This window comes from Gekko japonicus, unplaced genomic scaffold, assembly GCF_001447785.1.
Source record: "Gekko japonicus isolate JY-2015 unplaced genomic scaffold, Gekko_japonicus_V1.1 scaffold848, whole genome shotgun sequence".
Classification (NCBI taxonomy): Eukaryota; Metazoa; Chordata; class Lepidosauria; order Squamata; family Gekkonidae; genus Gekko; species Gekko japonicus.
Window position 1 is genome coordinate 58,283 of NW_015170299.1, and position 18,967 is coordinate 77,249.

The 18,967-nt window shown below is 42.2% G+C and overlaps 1 protein-coding gene across 1 annotated transcript in view; it reads right to left on the bottom strand.

The window, feature by feature from the left end:
* Positions 1 to 815: 815 nt before the first annotated feature.
* The window catches only part of KATNBL1 (katanin p80 subunit B-like 1), a 35,381-nt gene continuing 17,229 nt past the window's right edge, over positions 816 to 18,967 (bottom strand). Inside the window, exons 3-10 of the mRNA XM_015417935.1 lie at positions 15,658 to 15,698; positions 14,489 to 14,771; positions 13,296 to 13,414; positions 12,835 to 12,885; positions 12,659 to 12,748; positions 5,324 to 5,413; positions 3,896 to 3,989; positions 816 to 2,075 (exon numbers count right to left, since the gene is read on the bottom strand). Coding sequence (XP_015273421.1) covers positions 2,043 to 2,075; positions 3,896 to 3,989; positions 5,324 to 5,413; positions 12,659 to 12,748; positions 12,835 to 12,885; positions 13,296 to 13,414; positions 14,489 to 14,771; positions 15,658 to 15,698 — 801 coding nt within the window. The 3' untranslated portion in view covers positions 816 to 2,042. The remainder of the gene's footprint in view (positions 2,076 to 3,895; positions 3,990 to 5,323; positions 5,414 to 12,658; positions 12,749 to 12,834; positions 12,886 to 13,295; positions 13,415 to 14,488; positions 14,772 to 15,657; positions 15,699 to 18,967) is intronic.

Genomic DNA, 18,967 nt, shown 5'->3' on the forward strand with positions numbered 1-18,967 from the left:
AAAGGGATCTAGGTGTTCTGGTTGATCACAAGCTAAACATGAGCCTGCAGTGCGATGTGGCTGTGAAGAAAGCTAATGCAATCTTAGGATGCATTAACAGAAGCACTGTGTCCAGATCACGGGAGGTGGTTATTCCGCTGTATTCTGCTATTGTCAGGCCTCACCTGGAGTACTGTGTCCAGTTTTGGGCACCACATTTTAGGAAGGATGTTGACAAGCTCGAGCGTGTCCAGAAGAGGGCAACCAGGATGGTGAGAGGGTTGGAACCCAAGTCTTATGAGGAAAGGCTGAAAGAGTTGGGTATGTTTAGCCTGGGAAAGAGAAGGCTTAGAGGGGACATGATTGCAGTCTTCAAGTATTTGAAGGGCTGTCATGTAGAAGATGGAGTGGATCTATTCTTTCTTGCTCCGGATTGCAAGATTAGGTCTAATGGGTGGAAATTACAAGGGAGTCGTTACCGGCTAAATATCAGGAGAAACTTCCTAACTAAGAGTGGTTGAGCAGTGGAACAGTCTGCCTCGGGAAGTGGGGGACAATTGTTACAGGAGGCTGCTGTACATGTATGTGTGGGGTGAATAATACTGTAATAAATCCACACGTACTTTGTTCCCCAGCTTTTAAAATGTCAGAAAAAATGTTTTCATTGAGGAATCTGTTTTTGTTTTGACTGATGGGCTTTTTCTGTATAACACACTACAGTTTCATACACAGAGGCAGCTGAAGTAAAAGTTTCAAGTCATATTTAATAAAAATTAATCCAACAATGAATCTGATTGTACTGTAAAAATACGTCTGTTTTTGTGCACATCTGGCACTTCATAGAATTTTATTTGGATAAGCACATTTACTAGTTACATAAAACAGGGTAAACCACAGCAGAATCAAAAGTTAGTAGGACAAAATACAGCTATAAACATTTGTGTTTAAGTACTGCATTGTTCTTCCACTTGAGAGTAATTGTTGAGAAAAACAGCCATAGGGTGAGTACCCCTGCAAGATCCCCAGCAACATTTGTCCAGGAGGTAGCATATGCTGTGTTGACTCTGAAAAGCACAGGCTTCTCTTGGCTGTAAACATTTCTGGAGCAGGAGATAAAAGTATCTGGAGTACAGCAGATGAGGTTCCTGGTAGGGTGATGGACCCATGTAAAATTATTTGAACATAACTTTAGAAATGAGCATAGTAGCAACACTGAAAATGCATGTAGCTTGAAGAGTTACAGAACAGAGAGTTAGAAAATGTATGTATTAAAAATGCTGAGTAAACAGATTCCCCTTTGTTGATATTGACAAGTTTTTTCCTCTGCCTAAATTTTTAGTATGCTTGTAGTGGAAATTATTCACTTAAATATTTAGGAACACAAACTGTTTCAAAATGATTTGTACACAGTGTATAAACACTACCCTGATGACTTTTAATAAAGAGCTTTCAGCCTCTTGCTATATATAGTTTTCTCAGGAGTGCAACAAAAATAGTCTTTAATGCCTTGATTAACATAGCAGACATTTCAGAGTTTTAATACAGCAGATCAATGTTTTTAAGTTTAACATATTTTTCAATATATATACACATATATACAAAACATTTTACAGTTCATATGCAAAAAACAGTTTAAAAGTATTTATAGTGACTGGTCTCTTGTGGTTCCTAGTGACTGGTTCTGTAATCCCATCTTCATGATTAAGCTTTGATATTTTATACAATGATGTAGAAGAAACAGTAGCTTTTCATGACTTCATCAATTAACTGAACAGATCCCCCAATGCAGCAAAGGCGTTATGTACAGTTTTCATAGTGCACTTTCACCTCACTGAAGTAAAAGTTGCTCCTATTAGAAATTTTTCCACTTCAATGTGAAGCAGATGGATTTTTAGTGGTTATAGCAAACAGTACTGAAGGTCTAGTCCTCTTCTGTCAAAACAGTTCTTCTTAAAAAGAAGTGTCATTTTCAAAGTAGTACACTGTTGAGAGCTATCGGAAGGGCTTTTTTAGCCAACACAATTACATACGCACGCATACACGTACTATGTTCTCCAAGAATGTCAGTGCAGCTGTAATAAATAAGCATCCACATCCTAAAAAGTAGAAGAGGAAAGTCAATTACATTAATTCAAAGGAAATCATGGCACACAGTAAAAGCGTAGGTAGGCTACTCCTGATCCTTTACACCTCTAAAGACTTTTGCCTAGTGGTGCTTGCCCCCAGACATGAAGCACATTTTCAGGATTATTCATCCACACTGATATTTCTAGAATGATTTAGTGGACTGTACTGTACAGGAATGTCTGATCTTGCTCAAGTAACATTTTCTTCTAAAAATCCACATGGATGGCAGATCCTGTCCCTGTCCTAACATAGGTACCTAGGGATAAAAATCACACCTAAGCATTCTCATGGAGTTAAGTGTTGCACACTGGCTGGTGCACTGCCTCTTCTGATGTACAAGGCTCTTTAGAGTGGGCTGTTGAGTTACTATAGAACATTAAGCACAATTTTTCCGCAAGCATCCTACTCATTCTTCCAGCAACAGATGCTTTTGCAGGAAGGAGACAGAATTGCACACATGCTGGGAAATCTCCCTGTCTCCTCCATATGCCCTCCTATATTGCTCATGCTAGAACAGCACGAAGGCCATGGGTCAGAGCTATCAGAGAAACTCAGGAACATGCTTCTTTTGTTGTCTGCATTCCCACCAATCCCAAAAGCATCAGAGAGCAGATAAGACAGCAGACACACCCAGCTGTGTGTGTCGACCAGGACAGATTCTCCCCTCTTCCCCATGCCTGACTCTCCATGTGTTGGCGCAGCATACTCGCTAAAACAGGTTAGGACTCAGGAAGCCCTCAATACAACTCAATAAATGCTGCTTTGTCATGAGCTCACCAGAAGATCTTAGAAAAGCCTCTCTCTGGCTCAGTCCCCATTCTTATGGAGACAATATAACTGACCTATTTTCCAGGATTGTTTTAAAGTTAAAGTTACTCTTGGCTCTTCTCTAATAATCCAGAAAACAAATTCATTCTATTTAAAAAATTTCCTTTCCTCCGGAACATGTTGTTTCCAAAACGAAGCCCAAGCACACAAAGAAAACAAGATGGGTAGGGGTAGCACTAAATCCTGGGCCAACATCATGGAAAAGACACAGGAAGGAACGTACAAAACAGAATGATGATCAGGCAAAGAACCAAGGGACAAAAAAAACTGAGCTAAAGGAGAAGAGAACTGATGCACAAAGGCACAAGCTAGATGTATTTCGACTGTCCCAATGAGTCACCATGAAAGGTGACAATAGGCAAGTCTGATAAGGTGATAAAAAGATAAGCTAACACAATGTCTCCTGCGCCATGTCCAGATAAAAAAAATAGGGTGACATATTAACACTAAAGGTAAAGGTTTCCCTTGCTCAAAAGCCAGTCGAATCCGACTCTAGGGTGCGGTGCTCATCTCCGTTTCCAAGCCGAAGAGCCAGCGCTGTCCGAAGATGTTTCCATGGTCATGTGGCCGGCATGACTAGACGCCAAGGTGTACAGAACACTGTTACCTTCCCACCAAAGTGGTACCTATTTATCTACTTGCAATTTATTGCTTTCGAACTGCTAGGTTGGCAGGAGCTGGGACCAGAGACGGGAGCTCACTCCGTCATGTAGCACTCAGGTCTCGAACTGCTGAACTACCGCCTTTCCGGCCTGCAGTTCAGCGTCTTAACCACTGAGCCTGATATCTAAATAGTCAATTTGAGTTTCCAACTGACTAATTCACTGAATATATTTTAAACAAATTATTTTGTTTTTTTTAATATATTTTAAACAAATATATTTTAAACAAGCAGCTTGCTATCAAATTTGTATAACCTGTTAATTATTTTGGTTAATAAATATCATTGAAAATAGGTTACCTTTGCTATGTTACCCGTATATCCTGGAACCAAAGTAAGATGATTTTCTTGTCCCCACAATCCACATAATTGTTGTTTTAAAATCTGAATATTTCTAGTAGAAAAAGAAATAGATATGGAATGATACATGTCAGCTCAGCATGTACTATAGTCAAAAAGAAATTAAGAGTTTCTTTTCAGCTAGCCATATTATTTGGCTTTTATTCAGGCGCAGCTATGAGAAGGCATTTAAAGACGAGTGAGCTCAGAACTCCCTCCCCCTGAAAGTAATGGAGGATGGGGGCACCTTCTTTGGCGGCCCATAGAATTGGACCCCCTGGTCCTATCTTTTTAAAACCTGCTGGGTTTTTTGAGGAGAACACCAGCATCCACCTCAAAAAACAGCTCCCCCAGAGCCCCAAATCAATTCTCCATTATACCCTACAGGGACCAATGGGGACCATAGGGTATAATGGAGATTTATATCCTGCCCTACTCCACAAGCAGGCTCAGAGAGGCTCACAACATATCAGCAATTGAACAGATCCATAAAAACACTGAATCATTAAAAACATTAATTCCAACAATTTAACACTTAAATACCTAATTAAAATTACCTGACAGGCAGCTCGGCAGTTGGTAATATCCTAGCATACACTGAGTTTATGCCAGGGAAGGCAGTGGATTACTCTGATGGAACAGCTCAGCCACTCCTGGCACCAATAAATGTAACATTGCCATGGAGTCATTGAGGCTGATGTTCCTTGATGTCTGCTGCCTTAACCAAAGGCCTGGCAGAACAGCTCTGATTTACAGGCCCTGCCGTATCACAACAGATCCTGCACAGCCCTGATCTTAGTTGGGAGTATGTTTCACCAGGGCTGAAAAGGCCCTGGCCCAAGCAAGACAAACATCTTTTGGGCTGGGGACTATAAGGCAGTGTTGGCCAGAAGAGTGCAAGGCTCTTCGGGGCATATATAGGGAGAAATGGTCCCACAGGTATGCTGGTCCGTGGCCGCATAAAGCCTTAAAGGTTAGTACCATAACTTTGAATCTGACTTGGTAATCAACTGGTATCAACAGTTGGCACAAGACTGGCTGAATGTGCGCCCACACAGACATCCCAGTCAGCATTTTCTACCCGCTGAAGCTTCTGAATCAGGTTCAAGGGTAGGACTAAAACACTCCCCCCACACACACAAATTCTGGTATACTAAAAAGCACACCCTGTAGAATAACTGAACCAAAAATCAAATAAATGTTTGCAGCATGAACGTCTAATTTTGACTTTGTTTATTCTTCCAAGCAATAACAAGTTTATGAAAACTACATATTCACACTCTGCAAGTATAATTCCAACTCCCTGCTTAGGAGTCAATGTAACTTAAAATACAAGTATTACATTAAATGCTACACATTGTAATAATAAGCTTAAGATGTGCGACTTACCCATCCTCTATCTTTTCTGTATGGGCAGAAAGTTCTGACCACCATCTTTTAATCACAGCCTGCAGCCAATTTAAACCAACTACCACATATCTGGAATAGAAGATTTTAGTGTTATAACAAAATACCCACTACTCCTAAGGCAACTGGGCTTTTTCTGCTTATTTAATTCATTTATTCCCAATCTTTCTTTCCAATGGGGACTCAAAGCTGCTTACCCCATTCTTCTCTTCTCAATTTTATCCTCACAATTTGGAGAGGTGGGTTAGGCCCTGTTACTGATCCCTAGTCACCCAGCAGGCTTTCCATAGCAGAATGGGGATTCGAACCTGGGTGTCCTAGATCCTAGTCTGACAATCTAACCCAGGCCCCAAGAATTCCAGGTGCCACTGTGACCTGAAGGTTGCTCATAAAGCTCTGGTGGCCCTCAGCCTGTGAACTCTGTTACAGAGTTGTAAAAAAGGAGGAAGGAAAGGGGAAGTCAGCCATTAAAGGAATGCCCTGTGTAACTTCTAGCCCAGAGAAGAAGAAAAGATTGGATTTATACCCCCGCCCTACACTACCCGAAGAAGACTCTGAATGGCTTACAATCCTTTCCCCTTCCCCTCCCCACAGCAGACACCCTGTGAAGAAGGTGGGGCTCAGAGAGCTCTCTTGAGAACTGCCCTTGAGAGAACAGCTCTGAAATAACTTATGACTGACCCAAGGTCACACCAGCAGCTGCATGTGGAGGAGTGGGGAATCAAACCCGGTTCTCCCAGATTACAGTCCGCGCTCCTAACCACTACACCAAAGTCAGTCTTTGTTGGTAGGATAAGAGGTTCACTGCAAACACAGCTCAATCACTGCTGACTCTTCTTTGCCTTTGTTAGGAACTTTTGCTCTCTGCTACCGCAGGAGGAGAAAATTGAAGGCAGGTAAGTTGCTGTATTTGGTGAGGCAGGCAAAGCTAAAGGACTACTGGAATAATTCAAAGCACATTCATAGTATTGAACTCATTCATAGTACAAACAATTGTGAGCAGTTTTGCGAATAGTTTTTATATTCAAACTTGGCGTATACACAAGATTATCATCCAGATTTACTGGATCATTGAAGTGCGGGCTCCTGTTTGCTATCTATTCCCCCCAGCGCCATGAGTTGAAAAGAGAATAATACTTGGGTATCTTTCTTCTTTCCATTCCATAGCAGTCTAGTGGTAGCAATTGGCCTGCTTTACAACATCAGCGTAAACCAAAAAGGCTTGAACATGCAAAAGCTTAAGCTGCAAAACATGTCTTTTAGGTGCCATGGGGTTCCTGTTTTTGTTCACACAAACTATTCTACTGAAACCCATTAGTTTAGGCCCAGTTTGTTTTTTAGTCAGTTGAATCAAATGGCAGGTTTTCTGTTACAGAACAGTCAATGTGTATGATGCTTTCCAGAGCACAAGAAGGCAAATCCCTGCCTCATGGAGCTTATACGCTAAAATTTGAGAGAAGGAAGATGATAAAGAGAGGGGATAGAAGATGAAGGTGAGGAAAAATGGGAAGAATGTGCATTTATTCCAGTGACAGGTATGTGGGCTTAGTTCCTATAGGGAAGGAAAATGAAGGGTTTTAAAAAAGTTTTTCCTAGGCTTTGCCTCTTCAGGGAAAACACCCTTGCATGCACAAAACATGTTGCATCCTATCAGAAAAAAGAGGAAGAAGCAACTCCGCACATTATTAAGTCAGGCATTCCAGAGCCTTGGACTAAATACACTAAAGGCCCTGTGCTCTTCACAACCAACAGATGTTCTTTTTTCTTAAAGTAGGGCCTGACCTGCTGAATTTACAGTTACCAACTGGCGTGGAGAAAAATGTCTAGAGGATTAATGTGTGGAAATAGACTACTGAACATTTTGTGGCATGGAGGTAAACAATATCACCTGATAAATAACATCCCATTAATCAAAAGAGCACTTCGGTCGGGGTCACAACACCGCCTAGTGACCCCGGGCCCCAAGGAGGCCAGGCTTGCAGCCACAAGGGCTAGGTCCTTTTTGGTGGCGGCTCCTACCTGGTGGAATGAGCTCCCGGAGGAGATCAGGGCCCTGCGGGACCTGGTACAGTTCTGCAGGGCCTGCAAGACGGAGCTCTTCCGCCAGGCTTTTGAGCAGGAGCCGCCGCTGCCACTACCACCACCGTGCGACTGCAGAGCAGTTCCGCCTCGTCGGGCTGACTGGCCAGCTGAAATATCGTGGCCCATGGCACCCCCCCCTTTTTTGACCCCATTGGGATATGCAATAGGAAGTATTGTAGTCATTATGTATCCTGTGAGATGTGCATTTTTGCCTAAACTGTTTTAACTGTTGACTTTTACTGCGCTTGTGCCTTAATTGTTTTAACTTCTTGTATTTTTATCGCACTTTTGTGCCTGTGTAAGCCGCCCTGAGCTCACGTGTGGGGAGGGCAGGGTATAAATAAATAAATAAATAAATAAATAAATAAACAATCCTCTGTTAAAGGGACAGGATATTTTTCTCCAGGCCAGTTGGTCAAATACATTTATAACTTACAGGCAGCATTAAACTTGTTAATATAATAGAGAAAAACTGTATTTGGTATGGATGTCTGGGCTCCTTAATTCACAGCTCCAAAAAAAATTAAGGCCTGCTCTAACCACTACACAATGCTGGCTCTCTTATTTATAATAAGATTACTACATTTTACAAGTTATTTATAGAAGATACTCTCAATGGAGGAGGGGCTGTGGGTCAGTAGTAGAGCATCTAGTTTGCATGCAGAAAGGCCCAGGTTCAAGATCTCACTTCTTCAGTAACAAAAATCAAATAAGTGATGTGAAAAACCAATATATGACCCTGGACAGCTACTGCTAGTCAAGAGTAGACAATGCTGACCCTGATAGACCAATGGTCTGACTAAATATCAGGGCAGCTTCATGGGTTGAGTTTGGGAATCCAGAAGCCCCCCAAAGAACTAAACCACATGTAATTCTTACTAAAATTAGATGCTTTGAAGTGGTGATCAAGAGTTAATATTTGTTTTTTAAATTATTTTCTAAAAACTACAAGAAAACAGGGAAAGGGAAACTATAAATACGGGAGAAAGTAAAGATAAACCACTAAAAACACAAGAGGTGCTGGTCATATAATGATTACAATAAAGTAATCTTACCACCACCTTGCTGGGAAGATTATTTTTCTTTATGTATTCTGAACATGACCTATAGATCACATCCATTTCGCCTTGAAGAAAATCCGCTTTAAAATCTGCAACTGGTCCTAAAGCATCACTCAAAATCTGTTTAAGATTCTCCCCTTTAGTCTCTGGAACTCCCTGTAAAAGCTGGGCTTCATCAGAGTTTCTCTTCTTTTCCATCTCCTGCACTTGCTTTTTGAGCTTTTTGGTGTTGGCCTCCACTTTTTTAAGATTCTCAGCTGTTTGCTCTGTTTTTTTTAAAGTCTCATCTAGTTGCTTTTGCTGTGCAGCAAAGTTTTGATTAAGTGTCGTCATTTGCTCCAGCAGGGGTCACAATGCTTCGGTTAGCATCTTAGAGAAGTCTATGGTTGTTTCTGGCCCTGTGACCGCACTCACTGGGCTAGCACTTCCTGAAGGAAGCTTAGGTTTCATTTGCTTATCTTTCTCCGTCTTCTTCAGCGACATCTTTGAAGCTGTTTACCTTTAACAAAGTTTGCCAAAAGTCTCTAAAGTCTGCAAATTACCTGTAATTGTCTTGTAAGTTCCTTACTATAGTCCCATTTTACTTTCAGTTCTGCCCCCCTTTAAAAGGCATGCTTTAAGTCCATTTTTATTTCCATGGGGGGGTCCCGCCCCCCCGCTTACTTTAGGGGGGACTTTCAGCCTTTTATCTGGTTCTCGTTTCAACCAAACTCACTCTCAATGTAGATCATGTAGATCTCACCATCAAACGTGTAAAACGCTCGGCCTCCACTCGCTTGTCCCGGTGTGCGTCTCTGAGTCCAGTACTGGAACACAGCAGCAAGACCGTCGGGGCATCAGAATGCCTCAATCCACCGGCACCGTGCCGGGGGAGAGGCGATCCTCAGCGCCCCATGGCTAGGAGCTCTTTGCAAGGGCCCCGGGGGCGCGTGTACAATCGCACCCCCTCTCATTTGCTGGCTCACGGATCGCATCCTCAGGAGCTCCCGAAAGATGTGTCCGCCATTAGATCACCAAAACCGGAAGTCCAAGAGTTAATGTTTTGAAGTGGTGATCAAGAATTCATGTATATTTTACAAGAATTAACATGTCCTGATATCCTTTCCTTGCCTAATTCTAAACAGACGAAAGTATGTACTATGAAATATACACACTTTACCATGGGAGATTATAAAAGTTAACTGATGTTAGATATTTGGAATTGCAATGTTAATTCAGAACATCTTACATCAGTCAACTTTTATGGTCTCCCATGGTAAAGTGCATGTATATCACAATACATATTAATGTATCTAATAGTCAACATTCTCGACATGGTCAAAACTGTGGATACTTACAACCAGGGATTAGAGCCATAAACAGAAAAGACAGACCTGTGTACAATCCTGAAAAATATGTCCAGGTTTGTAGAAAAATCTGATTGGGAAGTTAAAACCCTCTAAAATAATGTAAATAGTTCCTGTATCTTTAAGAAACAAATGCCCTCTGAGTGAGGTTGCTAGGCGACCAAAACAGTATTCCCAGCATTCAAACCATGGTTTCTGTTATTAAAGCCAATGGGAGGTGCAGAGCTCTTTTCAGGGCTAATTTGAGCTTTAAGGGAGGATTCATCCGGATGAGGCCTGGAAGCAACTACTAGCAATTTGCTATCATATGACTTGACTCATCCAGAACTGACTTGCTTACTACTGTTCAATAGCAGCCACCCATGACAGTCAGTGTAGAGTGGTTAGAGTTTCAGACTAGGATCTGGAAGACTCTGGTTTGAATGACCACTCCCACAGAAGCTCACTGGGTGACCTTGGGTCATCACACACTCAGCGTAACCTACCTCACAGGATTGGTATGAAGACAGAATGGAAGAGAGGAGATTGATGTAAACTGCCTTGGGTTCCTATTGTGGACAGAGGTAGGGTATAAATGAACTAAATTTATACAGCTGAAGACGGAGAGCAGATACAAGGCAGACTGATTGGGGGGTGGGAAGGAGAGAAAGAAGCAGGGGAAGTGAGGCTATAGGGGTTGTGAAGAGGAGGGAAAAAAGAATCATGTGGACAGGGGGATATAGGGGAAATCTTGGTGAGAAATCCTGGTGGCTGGCACTGCACAACACTGGGCATAACCTTCCTGAGTAGAGGCTGCCAGGGTATGGGAAGAAGTGAAAGCTGAAGACAGGCAGGCAGATAAAGGTAGGTTGACTATTGGGTGGGAAGGAGGGAAGGAAGTGGGAGAAGGAAGAGGCTATGGAGGCTTTCAAGTGATGGAAAAAGGAATAGTGGGGGAAGGGAAAATGAGATGCCTTCCACAAGTCCTTGTGAGTCCCCTGCTTAAGATATCTAATCATCAGCATGGCCCCATCTGCAAATACTTAAATTCCTGGAATAAGGCCATGTACACAGAAGCAACATTTTTTAGCTAACTTGAGGGACCACCAAGTTTTGCAGGAAAATGTGAAAAGTTTAAAAATGAAGGGGGGGGGATCACCCCAGAACAAGCAAGTGCTGTCTGCATTATCATACACAATACAATTCCTTTGGTCAACCAAGAGAACTGGACAAGGCAGTGTTGTCTGTGACCCGGAAAGGAGAGTGAGAGCTGCTGCCTCTGCTGCTCCCCACAGCGGGGCAGGCAGAGAGATAAGGAAGTAGCAGAGGCAGAGGTTGTGGAGGCAGACAGCTGGGATGCCAGAGTAGTGGGGAGGGGGTGGGCAGAACAGCAGGCAGAAGAGGCAAAAAACTATAGTGAGGGAAGGTGTGCAAGATTGTCTCCACCATGAGTTTCTTTCATGTCCTGTGGGGGGGGGGGACCAGACCAAATGTGGAGGGATGAACAAGCTAAGTGGAGGGAGGGAAGTCCCTGCTTGTTTTAAATTATTTACACTTAGGCAGGAATGTTAATTTTACAGAAATCTATTATAAGTTTCTCATAAGGAAAAAATAAATCATGTGCTCTTTGGCCATCAAAGTGTAGCCCTGTGCTACAAATATTGCAAGAGACTCCACAACTGAAAGGAAACCTGTACAATGTAACAGCAAACTGAATGTTCCCATACAGGAAAAGAAGGAAGTTGACTGGAAGCTGTTACAAACTACAACTATACTTGCTATCATGTCATGGGTATTCTCCACACAAGGACAGGTTTGTGCCACTTTCCAGTTGCTGCTCCTAATATATCACATTGGCAACAGGGCTTCTACAATGCATGTTTTTCTGCAGTTTCCCTGTCCCTAGTCCCCTAGTAGTGGTTATCCACTCCACCTGGCCACTAGGGCTTTTCTATTTTAAAAAAACAGTAATCTATTGAATATTGTACTGTTATATCCATCTGTGTATCAGGTTCTCTGAATTCCCAGCTTTCATTTTTAAAATGTAAACAATTCTCTAACTGCTTTAATTGCAGAGATATGTCTTTTCCCTTACATATCTGCAACTAAAGGGCTAGAGACATTTTTTTAAAAAATGAAAGCTGGGAATTTAGAGAACCACATACATAGATTGATGTAACATTATGATGCTGTAACAACATCCAGTTTCCAGCTCAAAACAAAAAAAAACAAGACCCCTGTTGGCAGGTGGAAAATGGCTGCCACTGGAAAATGGCTTTGCTGTGATATTGCCCAAAACTTTGCAACAAAGCAGGCTTGAGAAAAAGACTGGAGAAAAGCCAGAGAAAACTCTGGAGACACACAGAAGCACCATGCTGCTGTGGTGAGGCAGGAAAAAAACCCCTCCCAAACAGCACAGAACCCAGGGTAAATAATCAGTGTGGAAATGGTCAGGGACCCATTCTGTTTGGAGGTAAAGTTGAAGGGTTTACACTCCAGAGCTGATCATCACATTTGTTGGCAGGAAAAAAATTTCTTCCAGATCACTCGATAGCAAGCCTAGGCTTTTGTTTTTCTGTGTGAATTTTTTAAAAAATGGAATCTGCATTAAACACCATTTAGTCTCACTAAATTATACCTTGTGTGGGAGACAGCAGAAAGTGAGTAGTTGAAAAGATGTTGTTGCATCTGTGTTACAGTTCATAAACACAAGAAAGACTAGATTTTCTCTGGGCTCCATCTAGATATGTAATTCTATGAATGTATGGAGGATCAATAAATTGCAGAAGATATCGAATGTTGTTAGCATCCAACTGTTCATAAGCAAGGTTAATGGTTTTTCAACTTACTCTTCAAATTTACTTTTAAGCAGTAACTTTACTAATGGCAGAAGATCTACACAGCAGCCAACAGAAATATATGGTTTTTCTTCCTGTAAACTGAAACAAGAAAGTGTTAGTATGCAAGAACTTGCAATTTCTAAACCGTGAACGCCATTCAAACTCTCCCCTAGATTTTTACATACCTGCTGGTAAGCACAGGAAGACAGTCTACCACTACACCTAGATCTTGTATCCTGGAAACATCAGTTTTAAAAAAGATAGTTAGATACTGCTCAGTAACATCTGTACTTCAAGAGGTAGAACAAATATTTCTCAGGCAAAGTATAGCAGTTTATTAAAGACATACACACAAACTACTATTAAGGTGTGGTATAGGCCAATGCAGGCACAGTACCCACTGAGAATTCCTACGGGCTCAATAAAGCCTTGCTTCCCCCTACCAATTGGCAGCAATAGAGGCCATTATAGGAAAGAGTTATTATGTGCAACACTACCAGATTTCTACCTAGATGTCACTTTGCCACTCAGAAAGGATTTAAAACCAAAAACAGAACTCTATGGAGTTCATATAATACTTCTCATCTCATCTGGGTGGTGCCATTACAGTTGGCTGGATCATGCCCTCAATCTTTTCCATATTTACCTTACTAGATAGGCTACGAGCTCACTTATACTTCTTCTTCTCCAAAAGGTTAGAGCTACATTCAGTCGGAGATTTCTGCTGAAGAGGACTTGTGCCATAGTGTCATGATCTTCAGAAACCTAGGTACATGGAAAACAGTGATGAACTATTTCATTATGATATTCCTACATTTTCTCCCAATCCTGTTCAGTCTCATTACGACCAATGAATAAACCCTGTTCTGGGTCATATGCTGAAAAAATAGTAATTATGCAATTTAGTAGTAATTTCTATACCATGTATCCTAATGCTAAACCTGGCACTCAGTCCCAACGTAACCCTTGCAAATAATACTTCAAGAAGTGATGGCACAAACTCTGCTCATCTCACTTGCTCCTTTCTACAAGGGCAGCAACCATACCACTCCACTGTGTTAGACCATGAGAGAACAGCACAGCAGCCATGGCACACCACTGCATTTTGAACATGAGAGAACAGCAATGGTTAGCTTAAACAGAGCATAGTGACACCGTGCTAATGCTCCTCTCCTGTTGTAGAAACTTGGAAGAAGGCTGTGCATTTTGGGTCTGAAGTCTCTAGTAATTTTTATTCAGGAATTTAGGTGAATTTGTTTTACAATTTTATTTTACAAAATGTATATCCCGCCTTTCTGCCCTCACAATGGCCATCAAAAACCATCTTTTAAAATAATTAAAATCAACCACCCTCCCAAACACATTAAAACAATTTAAAAAAGAAGAGCGAAAATACATACAAAGACATAAAAACAATTGAAACATTGGTCAAGAAGGCGGGATCGCTGAGGGAATGAAAAAGAATGCCGAACAATTAAAAAAAACCCTTTGCTTGCTCATGGAAGATGGCAACAGAAGGGGACAGAAGAATCTCCCTGGGGAGAAAGTTCCAGAGTTTTGGTGCCACGACTGAAAAGGCCCTCTCCTGGGTTGCCACCCACCTAAACTCATAAGGCAATACAAAAGAACTTTTATGAAATACAGAGTCTCACTGGTTTTCCTGTGCACAACACACACCTTGATTAAATGTGAAATCAAATGGCCTGCACTAGACTATACTAGCTCTTGTATCATTTGAAGGCATGCTAGCCTCAAATACACTATTCTATTTTGTAGCGTCAGGATTTTATTTTTATTTTTAAGAAAAAAACAAGCATTGCATAATAAAGTTTAACATACCTCTGAAAAAAATCCACTATATTTTGATGAAGGACTTTCTGCTTGAGAGCGCCCAGAATCACTGGAGTTCAGTAAGAACGTACGACCATCAGCAGGCAGTTTTGCTGGCAGATTACCTGCACATGCCAGTTCATTTTCCTTATTTGCCATGTCACGGCCCCTGACTTTAGGGAGCTGTTTCTTTCTGAAACAAGGCTTTGGAGAATAATACAGAACTTTTCTTTTGCAGTATACTACTCTGAAGAGAGGATGGGGGCTGGTCACAGTTTGTCCAACTGTTGTTCTACAACAACAAGACAGTGAAGTTACAAGCAGGGCAAAATATCATGTATACTGCATGCATATGCAATTTTATCGTTTCTGGCATTTTTCCCTAAGATTGCTTGAAATAATAAAATATTTTAAACTAAAAAAATCAATATTATTGCTTACTGGCTGTAATTTTTTTTTATTTAGTTTTATTGCTGTCTGTGTGATCTGCCTTGCGTCGTTTGAGGAAGGCAGACTATAAGTGGTGAAAATAATGAAATAAATGTCTACTTTCCAAAACAGCATATTTTCATGCTTCTAGGATGTTTAAGTGAATTTATTAATTATATTAAACATCAATTATACTGGTAGGACAGCCAGAATTTGGGCCTATTTGATGTTGTCTGAGCTACTCATGAATCTCCCAATTGCTTCCAGAACATTTATAATAAAGGGAAGGCAGGAACTGATTACTAATGACAGTGGTGATTTCAGTAGCCTGATCACCACCTTCACTTAAACAGTCCCGCATGCTTTGCAATCTACTATACTGAACACATTGGCAGTCCACAGGAAGTCGAACAAACCTCCTCTTTTTCTGCCCCTGGGTACGCAACAGACAGTATGGGGAATGACAATACGCCACTATACAGGGCTGGTGGGCTGTGTTGAGTCATAAAATGTGCAAGTCTGCTCTAAACCACTGAGCAACTGCCATCTTTGCTCAATGTAATTCTGCATCAGAGATCAAGATCCAGACCAAGATCCCATTAAACTTAGTTGTAAGAAACAGGTCTAAATCCCACCCCGCTCCACAATTATAGCTCAGGAGGATGACTTGCCCCACCCCTTTCTATATTTGAACAGTGGAGGTATACAGTAAAATGATTTTTTCCAGAATTAACAAAAGCCGTTCTTACCTGCTTGTGCAAGAAGCCAAATGTTTTGCAGGTTTCTTACCCTAGAAATAAAAGCATACGTTAAAGAGACTGAATTGAAAAAGCTGCCACAAGTTCCTTGGTTTACAGTACACAGTGCTGTACAATTGGTACTGAGGGAAAAAATTATTTTTTATTGTTTTGACGAACCAAACCACCAATGGCTGCCCTGACACTTAGTTGAAGGCCAGGATATTGTGACATCCTTGGCAAGAGCTGGGATTGTGACATCAGCTGTATGAGAAAAACTTTGTCATTGTAGCATATCATGTAGTACGTTCTTCTTGACTATAAAAAGGGACACATTACCCGGTTCTCACAGAACAAGACATTGCTATTCCTCAGACAACTGTATGCTGGTTGCTCAGAAAAGGTAATGTGGTTCGCTTCTCTTGATATTCATCATATTTAAGACAATGCAGTATGCTCCATTCGTTTTCTGCTTTTTATATAGTAATATATAATCTAGTTAAATGTCTGAGAATTTAAATGTTAAATTCATATCCCAACACATCTTCTGGGTTCTTGCATGGCAGGTAAATCCATGAACCAAATCTCCTACTTTATCATTCATCATAAAATAAATAACAAAAGATGGCAATGTTGGCATAGATTCTTAAGACATGTAGGGGGAAGGAAATATTGTTCTTCCATAAAAATCTCAACTATATCTTACTATGAAGTTTAGTTATTAGATGACTGATGTCAATGTAATATCAGTTAAACAGGCAGACCTGCAAGGACTTGTGGGGGTGGGAGGGCATCTCACTTGCCCTTCCCCAGTTTCTTCTTTCCCTTCTCTGAAAGCTCCCATAGCATTGCTCCTTTTCCTGCTTCCTTCTCTCCTTCCCACCTGCCGGCTAACCTACCTTTATTCATGCCCCCTCCCCCATCTTCAGCTCTCCCTTCTCCCTCCCTTAGCAGCCTCTGCCTGGGAAATCTATGGCCCATTTGTGCAGTGCCAGCAGCCCAGTTGCGTGGTGAGGAACCTACAATGACTTCTACCCCTCATTTTCCCCTGTATCCCCTTCCCCCACTATTTTGTCTTTCCTTCCTCCTGGCAAACCCCATATTGTCACCTTTCCCTATTTCCTTCTCTTCTTCCCACTCACTGAACAACCTAGCTTAGTCAGCCCCCCATCCTCTGCTATATTTCACTTATACTCTGCTTTCCTCCACAATAGGGACCGAAAGCAGTTTACATCATTCTCTTCTCCTTTTTATCATCACAACAAGCCTGTGAGGTAAGTTAGACTAACAATGTGTAACTGGCCCATGTCACCCAGTCAGCTTTCATAGCAGAATGGTGGTTCAAATCTGGGTGTCCCAGATCCTAGACTGAAACGCTAAGCGATACACTTCACTGGCTTTTCTGGGGTGGCTACTGCAAGCAGCTGAGCCTGGGTGAGTCATGCAAGTCCACTGGCAGCAAGTTGTCCAGTGGTTGCTGCCGGTCCTGGCTCCAATGAATCCTCTGGCTCCGGTGCTTTTTAACTTATTCATTAGTGATCTGGGGATGGGAGTAAGCAGTGAAGTGGCTGAGTCTGCAGATGACACTAAACTGTTCAGGACGATGAGGACTGTGAGGAGCTCCAGAGGCACTTGTTAAGGCTGGGCGAGTGCATGTCAAATGTAGCAAATGAGATTCACCGTGGGCAAGTGCAAAGTAATGCCCATTGGAGCCAAAAATCCTAACTATAAATATAAGTTGATGGGGTCTGAACAGCGGTAACTAACCAGGAGAAAGATCTTGGGACTCGTGGTAGATAACTTACTAAAGATGTCGACTCAGTATGCGACTGCAATTTAAAAAAACCCCCAAATGCTATGCTGGAGATTATTAGAAAGGGGACTGAAAAAAAATCAGCCAGTATCATAATGCCCCTGTACAAATCTATGGTGCAGCCTGATTTGGAATACTGTGTACAGTTCTGGTCACCGCACCTCAAAAAAAATTGTAACATTGGAAAAGGTGCAGAAAAGGGCAACTAAAATGATTAAGAGGGTAGCACACCTTCCCTGCAAAGAAAGGTTAAAGAGGTTAGGGCTCTTTAGCTTGGAGAAATGATGACTGAGGGGTGACATGATAGAGATTTAGAAAATTATGCATGGGATAGAGAAGGGTAGAGAAACTAGTACTTTTCTCCCTTTCTCTCAGTACAAGAACTCCTGGGCACTCACTGAAATTAACAAGCAGTAAGCTTAGAACAGATAAAAGGAAGTACTTCTTCACCCAAAGAATCATAACACGTGAAATTCCCTGGTGCAGGAAGTGGTGGCGGCTACAAGCATAGACCTCTTCAAGAAGGGACTGGATAAACAAATGGAGCAGAGATCCATCAGTGGCTATTAGCCACAAGGTATAGATGGAACACTATCTGGGGCAGTGATCTTGGTGCTTGAGGGGCAATAGTGGGAGGGCTTCTGAAGTTCTGGCCTCGTTGGTGGACCTCCTGATGGTATATGGGTTTTGGCCACTGTGTGGGTCATTGGCCTGATCCAACATGGCTTCTCTTATGTTCTCCCTCAAGGGCCAAAAGAGCCAGTGCCTTGCCTCCCCAGATCGGCTCATGGTCCTTCTAGATGGGATGGTGTACCAGGCAACCACATGGCACATCAGCTGGCAAAAGGCCACATCCTCCACAAAGGAGAACAGTTGGCCATCCATGGCAATTATCTTGCTGATTAGGCGAGTGATTGTTTCCTGAGCAATACTCCCTCTAAGCTGAGTGATCTTCTGAGCAACAATTCTACTTTGTGAGCTACTGGCATTAAAGTTGTGAGCAAGTGATTTGGCTACTGCATAAATTAGTTTGTTCTGGAGCCATCCTTCCTGAGCTAAGACAAAAACGTGTGATCCAGAGGCTAAAAAACTGTGAGCTAGCTCACACTAACTCAGCTTAGAGGGAACACTGTTCCTGAGCCCTCCCCCTTGCCCTTTTCCCCAGCACTGATGGCTTCCTGGGAAGCATGACCTCTTGGGGGTGGGTGGGTGGATTGCCTTGTAGTCCCACCCACAGTACTTGGAGCACCTCTTTGAGTGGCCTGCTCTTCCCCCTGCCTCTCTCTGCTGACTATAAATGACCTCTTCTGCCTCCCACTAGTGGCCCACACTCCTTCCTCTGGCAGCAACAAACTGGGTGTGCCCTTTGCAGGTGCCTCCAGAGAAAATGTTGTGGGTCCCAGCCCCTCCACAGGCACGGCATACCTGGCACTCCACCACACATGGGTCACTCCCCAGGGTGCGAAGTATTTCCATGCAGTGGAGTGGAACCATGCCCCCACACCTATA